The sequence below is a fragment of the Nerophis lumbriciformis genome, linkage group LG38 (assembly GCF_033978685.3).
Source record: "Nerophis lumbriciformis linkage group LG38, RoL_Nlum_v2.1, whole genome shotgun sequence".
Lineage (NCBI taxonomy): Eukaryota > Metazoa > Chordata > Actinopteri > Syngnathiformes > Syngnathidae > Nerophis > Nerophis lumbriciformis.
Genome location: NC_084585.2, coordinates 19,134,596 through 19,153,256, shown reverse-complemented (window position 1 = coordinate 19,153,256; position 18,661 = coordinate 19,134,596). Strand labels below are relative to the sequence as shown.

At 39.6% G+C, this 18,661-nt stretch overlaps 1 protein-coding gene across 3 annotated transcripts; it reads left to right on the top strand.

Annotated features, from left to right (window-relative positions):
- The first annotated feature begins 3,845 nt into the window (after positions 1–3,845).
- On the top strand, positions 3,846–18,454 carry fblim1 (filamin binding LIM protein 1). Of its 3 annotated transcripts, none has more exons than XM_061932688.2 (10): positions 3,846–4,049; positions 5,666–5,711; positions 5,807–5,983; positions 7,852–8,109; positions 12,667–12,851; positions 14,521–14,605; positions 14,688–14,857; positions 15,810–15,982; positions 17,279–17,396; positions 17,476–18,454. In XM_061932688.2, exons 4-10 carry the CDS (start codon positions 7,854–7,856, stop codon positions 17,575–17,577), a joined length of 1,089 nt encoding a protein of 362 aa, XP_061788672.2. In that variant the 5' UTR covers positions 3,846–4,049; positions 5,666–5,711; positions 5,807–5,983; positions 7,852–7,853; the 3' UTR covers positions 17,578–18,454. The 3 variants fall into 3 exon arrangements, with proteins under 3 accessions (XP_061788672.2, XP_061788671.2, XP_061788673.2); XM_061932687.2 differs by having other exon boundaries at positions 7,771–8,109; XM_061932689.2 differs by lacking the exon at positions 5,666–5,711 and having other exon boundaries at positions 7,771–8,109.
- The last annotated feature ends 207 nt before the right edge of the window (positions 18,455–18,661 follow it).

The following is an 18,661-nucleotide window of genomic DNA, read 5'->3' as shown; positions in this document are numbered from 1 at the left end:
GTTGAAAAATGTGAATGAGTTCTAACAACATTTGGGTGTGGTCAAAATGCTTTGGAAGATATGCTAGCATAGACCTAAAATAGATATCCTTTAAGGTTTATAATGATAAGACAAATGCTTAATGACTTATGGACAAAGACATTCTGCTAGCTCAAATTGAACACATGTGCTTGCCGGTCCCCTAAAGCAGTGTTTTTCAACTCGTGTACCGTGAGATACAGTCTGGTTTGCCGTGGGAGATTATGTAATTTCACCTAATTGGGTTAAAACTAGGGATGTCCGATAATGGCTTTTTGCCGATATCCGATATTCCGATATTGTCTAACTCTTTAATTACGATACCGATATCAACCGATACAGATATATACAGTCGTGGAATTAACACATTATTATGCCTAATTTGGACAACCAGGTATGGTGAAGATAAGGTCCTTTTAAAAAAAAAAAAAAAAAAAAAAAAAATCCATCCATCCATTTTCTACCGCTTATTCCCCTCTGGGGTCGCGGGGGTCGCTGGAGCCTATCTCAGCTACAATCGGGCGGAAGGCGGTGTACACCCTGGACAAGTCGCCACCTCATCGCAGATAAAATAAAATAAGATAAATAAATTAAAAACATTTTCTTGAATAAAAAAGAAAGTAAAACAATATAAAAACAGTTACATAGAAACTAGTAATTAATGAAAATGAGTAAAATGAACTGTTAAAGGTTAGTACTATTAGTGGACCAGCAGCACGCACAATCATGTGTGCTTACGGACTGTATCCCTTGCAGACTGTATTGATATATATTGATATATAATGTAGGAACCAGAATATTAATAACAGAAAGAAACAACCCTTTTGTGTGAATGAGTGTAAATGGGGGAGGGAGGTTTTTTGGGTTGGTGCACTAATTGTAAATGTATCTTGTGTTTTTTATGCTGGTTTAATAAAAAATATATATATATAAATAAATAAATAAATAAACCGATACCGATAATAAAAAAACTGATACCAATAATTTTCGATATTACATTTTAAAGCATTTATCGGCCGCTAATATCGGCCTGCCGATATTATCGGACATCTCTAGTTAAAACAATTTTTTGCAAACCAGTAATTATAATCCACAAATAATGTGCCGTTGTTGAGTGTCTGTACTGTCTGAAGCTCAGCAGAGTAACTGTGTAATATTCTTCCATATCAGTAAGTGGCAGCAGGTAGTTAATTGCTTTGTAGATGTCGGGAACAATGATGATGGTTTGTTGTGATCACAATATGCAGACGATAGCTGGAGGCAGTGTACAGGTAAAAAGGTATCTAATGCTTAAACCAAAAATAAACAAAAGGTGAGTGCCCCTAAGAAAAGGCATTGAAGCTTAGGGATGACTATGCAGAACGAAACTAAAACTGAACTGGCTACAAAGTAAACAAAAACAGAATGCTGGACGACAGCAAAGACTTACAGCGTGTGAAGCAGAGATGGCGTCCACAAAGTACATCCTTACATGACATGATAATCAACAATGTCCACACAAAGAAGGATAACAACAACTTAAATAGTCTTGATTGCTAAAAACAAAGCAGGTGTGGGGAATAGCGGTCAAGGAAGACATGAAACTGCGACAGGAAAATACCCACAAAACAGGAAAAGCCACCAAAATAGGAGCGCAAGACAAGAACTAAAACACTACACACAGGAAAACACCAAAAACTCAAAATAAGTCACGGCGTGATGTGACAGGTCGTGACAGTACACCTACTTTGAGACAAGAGCTATAGTGATGCATGGTTGGTTATGGTTTAAAGTCATATCCAACAATTGTGACAACGACTTTTTATTGTCAATATCGGCTGCTGAGTTTAATTAAATTTGATGTTTTCTGCTTTTTTGATTGATTGAAACTTTAATTAGTTGATTGCACAGTACAGTACATATTGTACAATTGACCACTAAATGGTAACACCCGAATAGGTTTTTCAACTTGTTTAAGTCGGGGTCCACGTTAATCAATTCATGGTACAAATATATACTATCAGCATAATACAGTCATCACACAAGTTAATCATCAGACTATATACATTGAATTATTTACATTATTTACAATCCGGGGGGTGGGATGCGGAGGGGGTTGGGCCGGAGGGGTTAGGTTGGGTTGATATCAGCATACTTCAGTCATCAACAATTATATCATCTGAGAAATGGACATTGTAGCAGTGTAGGTCTCACTTGGTAGGATATGTACAGCGAGCGGTGAACATAGTGAGCTCAGAAAGCATGAGAACAATTATATACATTTGATTATTTACAATCCGGGGAGGTGGGATGTGGTGGTGTCAGGGGGTTAGGCTAGGATTGTAGCTGCCTGGAGGTGTTCTTTTAGTGCGGTTTTGAAGGAGGATAGAGATGCACTTTCTTTTACACTTGTTGGAAGTGCATTCCATATTGATGTGGCATAGAAAATGAGTTAAGGCCTTTGTTAGATCGGAATTTGGGTTTGACGTGGTTTGTGGAACTCCCCCTGGTGTTGCGGTCATTTGGTGAGGCACAATTCAGTGACGTGCCTCAACTGGCTGCTGATCACCGCACCTTCTCTTCTCAGTATTTGAACAATTAAATTGTTATATGTATCCAGTGATTATACTATAAAGTTATTTTCTATTTAACTTCACCAGTTTTAGATTATTTTTATTCAAAATCGCTGAATTTTCACATTTGCCGTTCAAATACTGAGAAGAGACGGTGCGGTGAACAGCAGCCAGTTGAGGCACGTCGCTCAGTGCCGCAACATGGATTGCGCAATGACTCGGCTAACTGCTGGCCTGCTGTGCAGTGAGACTGTATTGCTATATGAACTATATTATACATTTCCATAGTTTAGTTAGCTGAGGTATATAATGTACAGTGTATTTTGTCAACAACTGTATGTGTGTAAAGTATTTCTTGTGCTGAGCGATCATAAAACGGCTGCAAAAGACGCACTGGCTGAGGCTCGCCTCCTGCACCCCCGCTGTAGAATTGTTATATCAACTAAAGTGTGACGACCGGGGCGCATGGTGATGCGGGGCTCGCTCTCCCAGGAATGCAGATCGGGTTTCGGACACAGCGTGCAGGTAAGAAATGATTTATTTAAGAAATAAATTATACTGGGATAAACAAAAACGTGCTCATAGCACGGAAGGCAAAAACTAAAGGAGCTAGCGTGGGAGCTAGAAGGTAAAAAGGAGTCTAGCGTGGAAGCTAGCAGGTTCAGAGCAGGAAACAAAAGTCGTCATCTGTTGTGTGAAAACAAACTAGGAAGCAAGACAGAATGACAGGGAAGGCAGGCTTAAATAATAATGTCAGTGATGACAAACAGGTGCGCGTCTGGAACACACGCGGCAGGTGAAAATAATAAGCAGCCATGGCAACAAACTCAGGTGTACAAAACAGGCAATCAAGGAGTCCAAAACTAACAAAAAACACAAGTACCTCGAAAACGTAAACAAAAATATGATCCGGGCAGCGGATCATAACATAAAGCCCACACTTAAACTTTCCACGTGCAAGATTGAATCTATTTAAAAAAATTATTTCATAAGAAGCCAAAAAGTGCAAAAACAATAATGTTGGTGTTGGAGGAGTTGTGAATGACTGCAGGGACACAACATTAGATACACCTGCAGACTGCAGGTGTACCTAATTCACAACTCCTCCAACACCAACATTATTGTTTTTGCACTTTTTGGCTTCTTATTAAATAACTTTTGTAACCTATTTTCATGGGCTTTCCTCTTTGTGATGTTAAGTTCCTGTTATGCGCTGTTATACAGTATATGCCTTGAGCTCTTATTTTGAAGGCGCTAAGAGCGGAAGTGATGTCACGTTGTGGAGGTTTTTGAAAGAAGGTAAACAAAGTGGTCCTCGTGTAAACTAGAGCCTCCGTGTTTGTTATTTTGTAGTTTCATACAGTATAGGCGACATTTATAAACCCTCGGTTACACTTTTTTAAATAGATTCAATCTTGCACGTGGAAAGTTTAAGTGAGGGCTTTAGTTGCGGCGCATGGACTTAATTTCTAAGTAAAGGTAAGACCATAATAACGTTTTTTTTTATTAAATGTGCTTTTTTTGTGTGCTACAGTTTGTATGTGTAAAGTTAAAGTTAAGTTAAAGTACCAATGATTGTCACACACACACTAGGTGTAATGAAATTTGTCCTCTGCATTTGACCCATCCCCTTGATCACTCCCTGGGAGGTGAGGGGAGCAGTGGGCAGCAGCGGCGCCGTGCCTGGGAATCATTTTTGGTGATTTAACCCCCAATTCCAACCCTTGATGCTGAGTGCCAAGCAGGGAAGAATGCTGGTATGAGCTTTTAAACATAACCCGTTAACTGCTGCCAATCAAATGGTGAATAAGATACTCTTTAGGGTTCATATGTTTGTAAATCTGACTGTGATGAAGTCAGTGCCTCAACAGCCATCAACCTCACCGCACTGATATATATATATATATATGTATATATTTATAGTGCAGTCCAAAAGTTTGGACACACCTTCTCATTCAATGTGTTTTCTTTATTTTCAAGACTATTTACATTGTAGATTGTCACTGAAGGCATCAAAACTATGAATGAACATATGTGGAGTTATGTACTTAACAAAAAAAGGTGAAATAACTGAAAACATGTTTTATATTCTAGTTTCTTCAAAATAGCCACCCTTCGCTCTGATTACTGCTTTGCACACTTTTGGCATTCTCTCAATGAGCTTCAAGAGGTAGTCACCTGAAATGGTTTTCACTTCAAAGGTGTGCATGAAGCTCATCGAGAGAATGCCAAGAGTGTGCAAAGCAGTAATCAGAGCAAAGGGTGGCTATTTTGAAGAAAGTAGATTGTAGAACATGTTTTCAGTTATTTCACCTTTTTTTGTTAAGTACATAACTCCACATTTGTTCATTCATAGTTTTGATGCCTTCAGTGACAATCTACATTGTAAAAGTCATGAAAATAAAAAAAGCATTATGATTGAGGAGAAGGTGTGTACAAATTTTTGGCCAGTACTGTATATACTTATACACACAACCCGGTCCCCGGCCAAATTTTTTAACTCGATGCGGAACCCCGAGTCAAAAAGTTTGGGAACCCCTGCCTAAAAGTTAGTTTTTCTTTTTCAAAGGCATGTTGCATGTTAAAATGGTGTTGTTTTGGGGAGGCAAGCACAAATTCACAACAGGAGACGTTCATTTGAAGTACAAGTGTTTTGAGTTGAGAGTTCCGTCATAGAACCAATTAAGGTCGTAAGTTAAGGTATCAGTTTTTAGGGATAAACACTTCTAAAAATCTAATCGTAATGAATTACCTTTGTAACATGTTGTCTGGACACAGACATGTGCTGATATGATGTCACCTTTGCAATATCATAGAGATCATTTGTTGGGTGGTGACTGTGAATCTATCAGGTCTCCAGGAAGGAAACCTTATCATATACTCATAAAAAAAAGCGGATATGTGTATTGCACAAGTATTGCATTACTTTTTTTTTCAGTGGTAACTTGGTTTCAGTCAAATGGTTGCAGGGTTGATTCCCGAAAGTTGTCTACTTTTATTGTAGTTTACCACACTTTAAGGGTATCAATAAATCCAGCCATGACGGTACTATTTTCATACTGCACTGCTACATACTAATACTGCATGTCCTACAGGTGGGGTCATCCTCTCCTGTCTAAAACCAGCTGGCATAAACACTATGTGAGCCCGGAAAAAAGATATCGACAAATACGTCATATCTGCTGGATTTTCCCGTAATACTGTACTACCTTTTTACCTTTTATGGGTTGTAACAGAGGTGTTGCCGCCAATCAGAGAGCTCAGGCTGGGGTTGCACAAGGAGTGGCCGTCTGCAGATAAAATCCCCCTCCTGGACATTCAGCGTAAAGTCCGCTCCGGCAGAAGATACATCGCAAGGTAACATACAGTCGAGGAAAGCAGACGAGCAGGAAGACAACCGCTTCATTTCTCAGGTAGTACTGTTGAGATGTGAGTGATCAAATGCCATCTTGAACAATTATAGTTAGCACTGTTTATCTTTCTTTCTATGACATAGAAATGTTATTCTTCTATGTCTTTAAACTGCTAGATAGAGAGGTCAAATGTCCTTTAGGGTTTATAGAAAAGCACAAATATGTTCTTTAGTCTGCACTGCATACAGTAAAAGGGAGTATAATGTAGTTGTCTTGTGTTGTAGCTTACTGTACCTCAGTGGTATACAAACACTGCCATTAAGTTATGTTGGCATTGTAGTAAAATATTTTTCGACACTGAGAAAAGAAACAATAAAAACAGTTTATTTGGATTAGTGCTGTCAAACAATTATTGTTTTCATTTATTATTCAAAATTAAAAAGGGTATTTCAACAAGTAAACAGTGCAGTAGGTACTTGATTTTGATGTATGTAATGCTTATAAGGGTATTCTGGTAAAATATGCAGAGATGAGATGTGTCGGTATCAAAATATTACTTGAAATACATTTTTGGCAGCAGCACAGTGGTCGTTTTGGTAGTTTTTAGCTTTGTAAAGCGTATTTCAACAAGTAAACAGTACAGTAGGTACTTGATTTATATATATGTAATGTCCATAAGGGTATTCTAGTAGAATATGCAGAGATAAGATGTGTCAATATCAAAATATTACTTGAAATAAATTTTTGGCAGCAACAAAGTGGCCATTTGGGTAGATATTTGCTCTATAAAGGGTATTTCAACACTTAAACAGTACAGTAGGTACTTGTGGTTTTCGTCCTGGTCGTGGAACTGTGGACCACCTCTATACTCTCGGCAGGGTCCTTGAGGGTGCATGGGAGTTTGCCCAACCAGTCTCCATGTGTTTTGTGGACTTGGAGAAGGTATTCGATCGTGTCCATCGGGAAGTCCTGTGGGGAGTGCTCAGAGAGTATGGGGTACCGGACTGTCTGATTGTGGCGGTTCGCTCCCTGTACAATCAGTGTCAGAGCTTGGTCCGCATTGCTGGCAGTAAGTCGGACACGTTTCCAGTGAGGGTTGGACTCCGCCAAGGCTGCCCTTTGTCACCGATTCTGGTCATAATTTTTATGGACAGAATTTCTAGGCGCAGTCAGCAGCCATTTTCTACCGCTTGTCCCTTTCGGGGTGGCGGGGGCATTATATATTTTTTTTTAATATTTTAAACATTTGTTTCTTGAGTTTTAAGGCAGATGCAAATTGAGGTACAGTCATATCAAATGTTCCTTTTTTAACATATTTTTTTACATATTGCATTATTTTTAATGGGCAGCACGGTGGAGCAGGGGTTAGTGCATGTGCCTTACAATACGAAGGTCCTGGGTTCGATCCTCGGGTTCAGGATCTTTCTGTGTGGAGTTTGCATGTTCTCCCCGTGACTGTGTGGGTTCCCTCCGGGTACTCCGGCTTCCTCCCACCTCCAAAGACATGCACCTGGGGATAGGTTGATTGGCATCACAAAAAATTGTCCCTAGTGTGTGAATGTGAGTGTGAATGTTGTCCGTCTATCTGTGTTGGCCCTGCGATGAGGTGGCGACGTGTCCAGGATGTACCCTGCTTTCCGCCCGAATGCAGCTGAGATAGGCTCCAGCAACCCCCGCGACCACGAAAGGGACGAGCGGTAGAAAATGGATGGATGGATTATTTTTAATGTGCAGGTTTTATGTTTCAGTACCAATATTTGTTTCGATGTTTACATATTTTTCAACCAATATTATTCTCTTTTTTTTTTAACTAACTCCATGTTCAAGCAAGTTCCCTTTTCAAACAGAAAACCGATCTCGAAAGGTGTCTTCTGCAGCACATTGAACTCCAGGTGCTCAGTAGGAAATATGTGCTGACTTCCCCACAGCCATGGCCTCGGAAGAATCAAACAGGAAGGTTTCCTCCATCTTCATCAACCTGTCACGTCCTAACCAAACCAACGTCAAGCAGCAGAGTGGAAACAAAAAAGGTTGGGTTCATGCGGGGCCGTCCCCGAGGCCTTCAGGGTCTGAGAACCATCAACCTGCTGGCCCCTCACACAGGACTTCAGAGTCGGAGGTCCCTGCATCTCTCTATTGGGGACACAGCACAGTAAATGTGCAAGAAAACAGAAGGGATGCTGCAGGTATTTTTGACAATTTTAAACATTTTCTCTTAGATTCAAAGACAACAGCACTTTTCTTAGCACCACAGTGCTAGCCAGTAGCTATGGTAGACACAACAAGATCACAGCACTTCCTCGTTATGCACCAATGATGGTTATGGGGAGCGAGATGCATTTACAAGCCCCCGGATTTATGAGCATTAAACATTACAACACACGCAATTAATTACATGTTCTCTAAGTTCTGTATTGTTGCTGGTTTTAATGCAATATTTATGACACTTTATTTCTTATTTGGTAATGTATTACTTAGTTATTTCAGTCAGACTTAGACTTAGACAAACTTTATTGATTAACAAGGGAAATTGTTCCACACTGTAGCTTAGTTACAAAGGATGGAAAGGGTAAGGATGGGAAGGATAATGCACATAAGGGCACAAAAAAGGGGAGCGAAAACAAAAGGTATAAAGCAGACATGAGGACAGAGGGAATTGCAGGCTTCTTCATCTTTGTGCCGGCACGGCATCCCCGGCGCTTTTTCCGTAGTTCCACAGGAATGTCCCCATCCTGCTGGCAAGGAGAGCGCAAACAGCTCCTCGCGTGTGTATACAATCAGCAATCAACTGATCAAAGCCAAACACAAAACGGCCCAAAAAGAAAAAGAAAAGTAACGAAAAAACACAAAAGCGCCCAAGAACCATAATTAGTGGTTTATGGAAAAGATAAGTGATTAAAAAAAAAAGCAAGAAAAGTAGTACATCAATTAGTAGTCTGCAGAGGTGGGTAACGCGCTACATTTACTCCGTTACATCTACTTGAGTAACTTTTGGGATAAATTGTACTTCTAAGAGTAATTTTAATGCAACATACTTTTACTTTTACTTGAGTATATTTATAGAGAAGAAACGCTACTTTTACTCCGCTACTTTTATCTACATTCAGCTCGCTACTCGCTACTAATTTGTATCGATCTGTTAATGCACGCTTTGTTTGTTTTGGTCTGTCATAGTGCCTGCGTTTCAACAAATACAGTCACTGGTGACGTTCACTCCGTTCCACCAATCAGATGCAGTCACTGGTGACGTTGGACCAATCAAACAGAGCCAGGCGGTCACATGACCTGACTTAAACAAGTTGAAAAACGTATTCGGGTGTTACCATTTAGTGGTCAATTGTACGGAATATATACTGTACTGTGCAATCTATTAATACAAGTTTCAATCAATCAATCAAAAGTGTGAAGGAAAAAAGACCCTTTTTTATTTCAATCGTACATCCTGTCAAAAGCCTAAAGACTGACTGCACAGTTCCTGTCTTCACAATAAAAGTGCCGCTCCATCGCGCCTGCGCTTTCAAAACAAGAGTCTCCGAAAGCCAGCGCAAACAAGCTAGCAAGCTACGGAGTTTGCCGCCAATGTATTTCTTGTAAAGTGTATAAAAACGAATATGGAAGCTGGACAAATAAGGTGCCAAAAACCAACCACTTTCATGTGGTATTAGACAGAAAGGAGGAACTTTTTTTCTCCTCCATTTGAAAACGTGGACGCTATCAGCACTACGGTCTGATTACAATCAATGCAAGTCATCAGAATCAGGTAATACACCAACTTATATTCTTGTCTTCATGAAAGAAAGGAATCTATATGTGTTAAACATGCATGTATATTCATTAAAACACCTTTAACATGTAAACAAAAACGGCAAAATAAATAAATATAAATTATATACTGTATATATATATGTGTGTGTATATATATGTATATGTATATGTATATATATATACATATATATATAAATATGATATGTGTGTGTATGTTACTCATCAGTTACTCAGTACTTGAGTAGTTTTTGCACAACATACTTTTTACTTTTACTCAAGTAAATATTTGGGTGACTACTCCTTACTTTTACTTGAGTAATAAATCTCTAAAGTAACAGTACTCTTACTTGAGTACAATTTCTGGCTACTCTACCCACCTCTGGTAGTCTGTTATAATTGAATGTCAAAGTTACATAAAAACAACTGTAACTGTAACTAAACTGATTTACACTTTTTAAGTACCGGTTCGGGCACCGTTTTTAAAAGTATCGATTTTGGTACTAGTATCAACAGATCAGATCCAAGCTAAACTGGGGACCTGAGCATAATTTTATTTGGAGCCCCCTTTGACTACATTATTTTTTCACACGTGAAACGATTTTTATCATTTTCTTCAAACAAACTTGAATTTTCTAAAAAAAAAAAAAAAAAAAAAAAAAATTATTTTAAGTACCGGTATTTATTTTGACTGAGCACGAAGCAGTGAGAAAAAGTGCTACAGCTTGTTTAGGGAGGGCCGATAAAACAATACCCATCCCTAATTTCCTGCGTGTATGGCAGTATAGATATTACCATCCACACTTCCCAATCCTGTCTAAATATCCGGCAACACACATGAGTAGCGAGATAACTGTGTCTTGCTTTGCATGAGTGTTGCCCTGGAGAGCTGCGGTTAATTGATCCCCTCCCTTGGTGGACGGTTAATTAACCCAAAAACGCCTCCAAAGACGCTGCTATTTTAGTCACTCGTGCTCTGTCACGTGGGGGTCGCAGCTTGCTGCGGGGTTGTTCTTCCAACGCAAGATAGACGGCTCCGGACAACAGTGTGAAGGTAGGCTAGGATTTATTTAACATAAATCACGCACTACCACGAACATAAACAATACAACAATAACAACAACAACAAAAAAGAGGCAAGCGTGCCTAAAACGCAAGTGAGGCTAATCTTAAACAAAAACTAGGACATGGAAACTTACTTTGTCAAAACGAGACCTGAACCGGAGTGACATAACGACAATGCAGGCAGAACGAGTGATGAACAAGGTATGCTTAAATAACAGTGACATGATTGGTGACAGGTGTGTGTGAGTCAAAACGTGAAACAGGTGCGTGACGTGACAGGTGAAAACTAATGGTTGCTATGGTGACCAGACAAGGGAGTGAAAAGACAGAAACTAAACAAAACATGACTTAAAACAAAACATGATAATACAGACATGACAGAACCCCTCCCTTAAGGACAGATACCAGATGTCCAAGAAAAAAAAAACTTAACAAAAGTCATGGGAGGGCGGGAGGGGGACATGGCGGTGGGTCGCCAGACCACGTGTCCCCGTATCCACCGGGGCAGAGTTAGGTGGCGGCGGTCTTGGTGTTGGTCTTGGCGGGTCTTGGTCTTGGTCTTGGCATGGCGGGTCTTGGTCTTGGTCTTGGTCTTGGCATGGCGGGTCTTGGTCTTGGCGTGGAGGGTCTTGGTCTTGGACTTGTTGAGCTGGTACCGAAGCTTGGCGTCGTGGAGCTGGTACCGGAGCTTGGCGTCGTGGAGCTGGTACCGGAGCTTGGCGTCGTGGAGCTGGTACCGGAGCTTGGCGTCGTGGAGCTACTGGTGCAGGTGGAGGTGGTCTAGCTGGGGGTTGCGGCTTGGCATGGTAAAAGACTGTTGGTGGCGGCCGTGAGGGAGGCTGTGGCTTGACATGGTTAAGCTGAGTCACCCCACCAACACAGCTCCCGACCCCAGCCCCCCCCTCAAGGGGCGGATACCAGACGCGCTCCCTGCGGTCTGGAACTCTCTGTAGGGGTGGGCGGAGGAGGGCAGAAACTTCCCCATTAAATTGTCCAAATTGTCTATTCCCTACCCCCACTTTAGACTGGGTCTGAAAAAATCTAAATTTAGAGACAATTTTCTCAAAAGGATTTTTCTTTGAAACAAAGTCCTTGGTGGGCGGCTGACAGAGGGTGTAAATAGACTCAAAAAAAAATCTTGGTTTCTGACGTCATCACCAGTGGGCGGGATGACGTCATCAGCACGGGTCTCCTGCGGCGGGAAGGAAGAATGGGCTGGTTGTGGAATCTTGCTGTCCGTGGGAGGGTTTTGGGGGAACGACGCGTCATGCTGGCGAGAAAAAGCCTTTCTGGTTGGCTTCCAGCTTTGCCAGCGCGTCTCCATCACCTCCTCGTGGCCGGTCTGCGGAAGAACGTCTGCTGCCTGCATTCTGTCACGTGGGGGTCGCAGCTTGCTGCGGGGTTGTTCTTCCAACGCAAGATAGACGGCTCCGGACAACAGCGTGAAGGTAGGCTAGGATTTATTTAACATAAATCACGCACTACCACGAACATAAACAATACAACAATAACAACAACAACAAAAAAGAGGCAAGCGTGCCTAAAACGCAAGTGAGGCTAATCTTAAACAAAAACTAGGACATGGACATGGAAACTTACTTTGTCAAAACGAGACCTGAACCGGAGTGACATAACGACAATGCAGGCAGAACGAGTGATGAACAAGGTATGCTTAAATAACAGTGACATGATTGGTGACAGGTGTGTGTGAGTCAAAACGTGAAACAGGTGCGTGACGTGACAGGTGAAAACTAATGGTTGCTATGGTGACCAGACAAGGGAGTGAAAAGACAGAAACTAAACAAAACATGAATTAAAACAAAACATGATAATACAGACATGACATGCTCAAGTAAAAAGAATGCATGAACATAGTTTTCTGCGAACCTGAAAACTTGATTTTGTTTATTTTTCAGATCAAACAGATGTCTTCTCCAATGTTTCTCCCTCTCCTTCTCCCCCTCTTCCTCCTCCTCCTCCTCCTGCTGAGATGCCGTCATACTCTGCAGATCCAACAACACCAACACCGCCACCTCCCCCTGTAGAAAAACGTGTGCCACAACCTCCGACCTCTCACCAGCTGCCACATTCCAACAAAGAGGTAGGCAAAACCTTTCGTTTTAGGCTACTAACTTGTAACTATTCCATTTTTGTAATTTGTAATGCTTCTTTATTTCTGTTTTACGTCCTTTGTTATCTTTCTTTGTAGTTTTTGCGGAGTCAGCCAAGTCGCTTAGTTTGCAGGCGAGTGAAAACCATTTCAGGTGACGAGCTCTTGAACACAAAAGCGCTCAATGTAATGTACTTATTACACATCAGCTGTTTGATAGGCTCCAGCGCCTCCGCGACCCCGAAAGGGACAAGCGGTAGAAAATGGATGGATGGATGGATGGATGTTTGATTGTAACGTGCATCTTAGTTGTGGTTTTTCATTACCAAATTTGTAGGTGTTAAAATCGCCATGTATAATCGCTGATGCTAATCAGAAGCATAAATATGGCAAATCCAATTATCATATCATAAAAGTGGAGTCTCACTTTTAAAGGTCTTTCTATCAGGCACGCTTGCTTTGCAACATTACCTAGAGGCAATCCACTACATATACTCCTGTTTGCAAAATTAAGGCCCATTAAGCTTTTCAATCTGGCCCGCCGGACATTCCAAAATAATGTTTTTAGATCTTTAAGATGGAAACTGTAGCTGCCATTATGATGTGCAGTGATGTTTTCAAATGACCGTATGTCTTGAACTATACAAAGTATTTCAATGGTTGGAATCTGCGCTTTTGCATGATATTCTAGTTACTATGGTAATCTAATTAGTTACTATGGTAATCTAAGTCACAGCAGCTCAGACGAGGCACCAAGCAGTGTGGGTGGGGAGCGTTTCCACAGAGTGTTTCCAGAGCGGCCAGCCTGAAATGCGGGTGTCAGGGACAGACGCGGAAGGAGACTTTTACAGCAAAGTTCTAAAGCTTAGTGATATATCAGATATATCCGATTGTAGGTGGGTTTAGATTTTACCCATCGCGTTCATATTTCGCTGTGTTTGTTGCATTTTTTGTTGCTCACTAGATTGTAAAATATGTCGATGGAGAGGGGGTGTGACGTTCATATGTTGTCAATATCCAGTGTTTTATCCTTCATAGTTAATATTGTAAATCCCACATTCTTTATTTTCATGTACCGGTACATTCTGGGTGTCTCATTCAGTAAAAAAAAATTAAATTCTATTCCGTTTTTAGCATTCAATCGGACATTATTGTGAGGTTTTGTATTAGTGTTCCTAAAAATCAGATATACAGGCCCCCAGACACATTTTTTTCTCTAAATTTGGCCCCCCGAGTCAAAAAAATTGCCAAAGCCTGTTCTAAGTGCTTGAGCTGGTGTCAAATCTGCAACCGGTCGTGACGTCACATGCAACAAAGGTATCGACATACAGTATGTTGCCGTGAATCGTTCCCCGGTAGTACTGTACTTATAAAAGTAGGAAATTCTGTACCCATCCCTAGTGGGCATATATATGTTTGAGTTCAAAGTGTATCACACGGACGGATTATTTGTGTGTGCTTGTTCTGTCACACAACGACATGTGGTGCTGTAAATAACAAAGTTTCATGACGGGCTGTGAAATGTCATGTTTTTTAAAGGCTATTTTTGAAAACACAACTTGCTTGTTTTGACTCCTATAAAAGTGCGTGGGAATTAAAAGACCAGCGCATTAAACGGTTCAATTGTGTTTCATGCTGTGTCCTTTTCCCCACTTTGAAGGGAAAAGCTGCACCGTCTCGTGGACCGACTCCAAAAAAACCATCAAACGAGATCAAGAAAGATAACTCCAGTGAGAAGTCTCGAGGTAACGGTAACCTGAATTCTATTAACATCTCTCAAGTACTTTGTGTATCTCAACAAGCCTTTTTATTTGTGTCTAAATGCAGGTGTGTGTGCTTTCTGTCGGAAGCCTGTACTGTTTTCTGAAGAGGGGTTAAACGCCTTAGATCGGTGTTACCATAAAGGCTGCTTCAGGTGCAGGTCTTGTCTGTGCCCTCTGGCGGGGAAAACCTTCTACCACAAGGCGGAAATCCCTGAATGTGAGAAGTGCAACGAGGTAGGCCGTCTTTGACTCGGGTTGCCAACTGCCTGAAAAAGAAATTAAGGACATCTTGCAGGGCTGGTCGACCTAACTCCGTTTGGCTTTTTTTATTTGTGTGAAAGGAGTTTTATAATATCCACTAAGGTTGAAGGACTCAACAGGACTCTTCTTCTTTGTTGAAGATGTTTCAGTCTTGCATCCATTCAACCTCTGGGGATTATATGACCTTATAACTGACATTCTACACACATATACTATTTGACCGCAGGCAGAATTTAATTAGATGTGCAGGTTTTGGATTAATACTAACACATAGGAAACAATAATTGTTCAATAATGCTACATAACTAAATTAACCAAATATAATAAATATGTTTTGTCTAAATACAAATTGTTCCTGCTTAACTTAATAGAATAAAGATAAACATAGTATCAATCTCATGCAGATTCACGAGCCATTTTGAGAGATAATAAGGAAGCCACAGATCCCTTCCCCTTCAACAACAATGCTAATCAAGCAGACTATGTGAGAAGACAACAGCGATCACTTTGAACAATTATGATCCAGAACCTTAGATTTTTGAGCCCGAACACAAAGATTGAACCTGGAACCCTCAAGTTGCTGGCACAGCCACTCTACCAACCGAGCGACTCTCAGTGGTACTTTAACTTTTAACTGTATTACCATTAAAAGAAACAACAATTGGGGGGTGGGCGGTGTCAATGTGTTACCGTATGAGAAAGCGTCTCCAAACTTTTGAGCGGTAGAGACATCTTTGCGTTATTAGCATGGACGTGTCAACTTTTTTGGAATGTTCCTCAGGGACACCTGGGACACTTTAGATGCTCACTAAGCAGTGTGATGTCTCTCTGTGCAACTTTAGTTTGTAACCAAATTGTAAAGATCTGTGGTTTGTATTCATCTAGAAATGAACTGACGTCTAATCTTGTCTCCACATTGTTGCAGGCCAGTCTTGAAGTCTGCTTCTCTTGTGGCCACAGGATCCGAGCCCGAATAGTTCGTGCACTCCAGCGGACGTACCATGTTTCTTGTTTCATCTGCGTGACGTGTAAACAGCCGCTGAATGAATATATCCAGGATGATAATGGAAAAGTGTATTGTCCCCTGGACTACAACAGGTACAACAAGATGTTCTTTGTCTTAACCCTCAGGGGACAAAGTCTGACTTTTTTGTCCTTTTCATGCATTGTTGTATTTTTGGACATCATTTTTGGGTAACACTTTAGTATGGGGAACATATATTTACCATTAATTAGTTGCTTATTAACATGCAAATTAGTAACATATTGGCTCTTAATTAGTCATTAATAAGTACTTATTAATGCCTTATTCTACATGGTTTTATTATACAACTAGTAAGCCATTAACTAAGAGTCTTCCCTCAATAACCTCAGAATGATTGCTTATTAGTAACCCTAACCCTAACCCTTATATGTTCTCCTAGTGTCCAAATAACTCTAAATTAAGTCTTTGTTACTTTAATAAGCAACTAATTAATGGTGAATATGTTCCCCATACTAAAGTTGTTGCGTTACTCCATTATACATGATTATTCATGTTAATTTTTTAAATGTCAATGCCCACTTCTTTCACGATTCACTGGCAGTTAAATAACTGTACTTCATCTTTCAACAGGTGTAAAAAAAATATTTTCCTCTCAATCAACTTATGCCCTAAGCAAAAATCCCAAACACATAAGGTTGTTGTTTTTTTTAACCCTTTGGAGGCTTTTTTTAAACAAATGATGTAATGTTTGTCAATTAGTACACGTTTACATGAGGTATTTTACTCATTTAAACCTGTGACATTATCTGATCGAAAGGCCTTTAAAATGGTCAAAATTTGAAAAGAACTAACAAAAACATATTGATAGCTTTGTTTAAGACTGAAGTTTATTGAGAAATTTAAGCACAAATAAAGTACAAAACTATATGTCTCCTAATTGTTTTTACACAAAAGGTAAGGACTTTCATGTTCTGTTTGGCTTCGAAGGTATTTCAAAATCGAATGTCCCCGGAGGGCTTAATAAATAAGTGGGGATATAATATATTACTGTACTGGTCCGAGTGTAAGACATCCCAGAATCAAAAAGTGTTTTGGGAAAAAAATATATAGAAATAGTTTTTCATATTTCTGAGCTGTTGTTTGGTTAATTAGCATCATATCTGTTTGTTAACTTGCCTCACACTTTTTTCCAAGCGGCTCATGACAGGTCACCGGTATGGGTGAGTGACATGTAGAAAAGCTCCGGCTTGCGTGGAGGAAGTAGTGCTTTGTATAAATCTCTTTGCTTCACACTTTTTTTTAGCTGAAAAAATGTCTTATGTTCGGGTCAATGTTGTTGCACTGTATAATAATGATATGATATAATGATGCCCTTTCTAACGTGTCCTCTAAATTCTTATTTATCAAAGGATGCATGCCAAGACCTGCGGTGCTTGTCACAAGCTAATCATATCCAGTGATGGAAGTATTCCAAAATACGTTCAACTTTTTGGACGTGCTCTCCATAATGAATGCTACAAATGTGAGGTACAGTATATCAATACAGATCATCATACAAATAATAGTAATTTCTGCCTTTCTTATTCATCTCTTCTTTTCACTACAGGGCTGTGACTTTCAGTTCTCTCCTGAAGACAGCTATTATCCTTTGAATGGACGAATACTTTGCCTCGATTGTAATAAAAGGAACCAGAACTGCTCAAATTAATGCAATAAGGATTGATAATTAATTTGTTTTGTGCACTAAATGTAGAATCATACTTTGCTGAACTCGTATCTCGCTGAGATACACATAGGAGACAACTCTCAATTTGACTTCACATTAAAAAGTCATCATTAGATAGTGAGATTAATGCTTTATCGTAACAGAAAACAATCCAATACGTGACAAAATCGATTTTTTTGTCAGCCACAAAACTCAAGCTATAGTCATGTAAATGTGATCATGTTTGTCTCTCACAAACAATCATGTGTAATGTTGCAGCGTGTTTGTTTTTGCTTCAACATGAATTAATCATACCGATATCATTTACACTATAAAGTTTGTATTTGTAATGACATGTATTATGTATCAAAATTATGTCTATTATCAGTATTATTGTTGTTTTTTTTATATTGTCGCTTTTGATCATTTTTGGGTTTCCTTTTTTTAGTCATATATTCAATAAGTAAAAACATATTTTAAAAGCTTATTTCAGGGAGGGATGGGCTATCTATAGTAGGGGTGCACAAAAAAATAAATTCACATCAAAATTGGGATTTTTTTTTTAATCTATTCCGCTTCCAAATCGATTTATAATTTTTGAGAATTGATTTTTGTAATAATTGTTTTTTAGAATTTTTGGGGGCGGAATAAATATTATATTATTATTATTGATATTGTTTTTTTATTGTTGTTGTTTTTTCCCCCTTTTTTTTTTAGTACTGTACAGTATTTATATGTCTTCTCAATTGCTTGTGTTTACATTTATATCTTAAGTACTGTTAAGCTGGGATTGGGTTAGAGTTGGGGTTGCTCTGTTTTCTTTAATTGCAGTGATTAATATTCTGTGATTTTTGTTAATAAAATTTGAAAAATTGTTTTTTAGGCCAACAATGCGTGTATAAGTCATTTGTCAGCAGCCAGAACTATATTTTCTAACCTGTGACCAGTTTTGAAAAGGTTTTATTATAATTTACATACCAAATAATATATCATGATTATTGTGTTGATTCTGCATCAAATCGTCACCCCAGAAATCAGAATTGGTGCCCAAAGATTCCCACCTCTAGTAAATACTGTATGTGAACTC

Excerpts from the sequence above, each read along its gene's own strand:
- fblim1 (XM_061932689.2), top strand. The coding sequence starts at position 7,854 with ATGGCCTCGGAAGAATCAAACAGGAAGGTTTCCTCCATCTTCATCAAC. Across the intron at positions 8,110-12,666 it reads AAACAGAAGGGATGCTGCAG|ATCAAACAGATGTCTTCTCC; the intron begins GTATTTTTGACA and ends TTTATTTTTCAG. Across the intron at positions 12,852-14,520 it reads TGCCACATTCCAACAAAGAG|GGAAAAGCTGCACCGTCTCG; the intron begins GTAGGCAAAACC and ends CCCACTTTGAAG.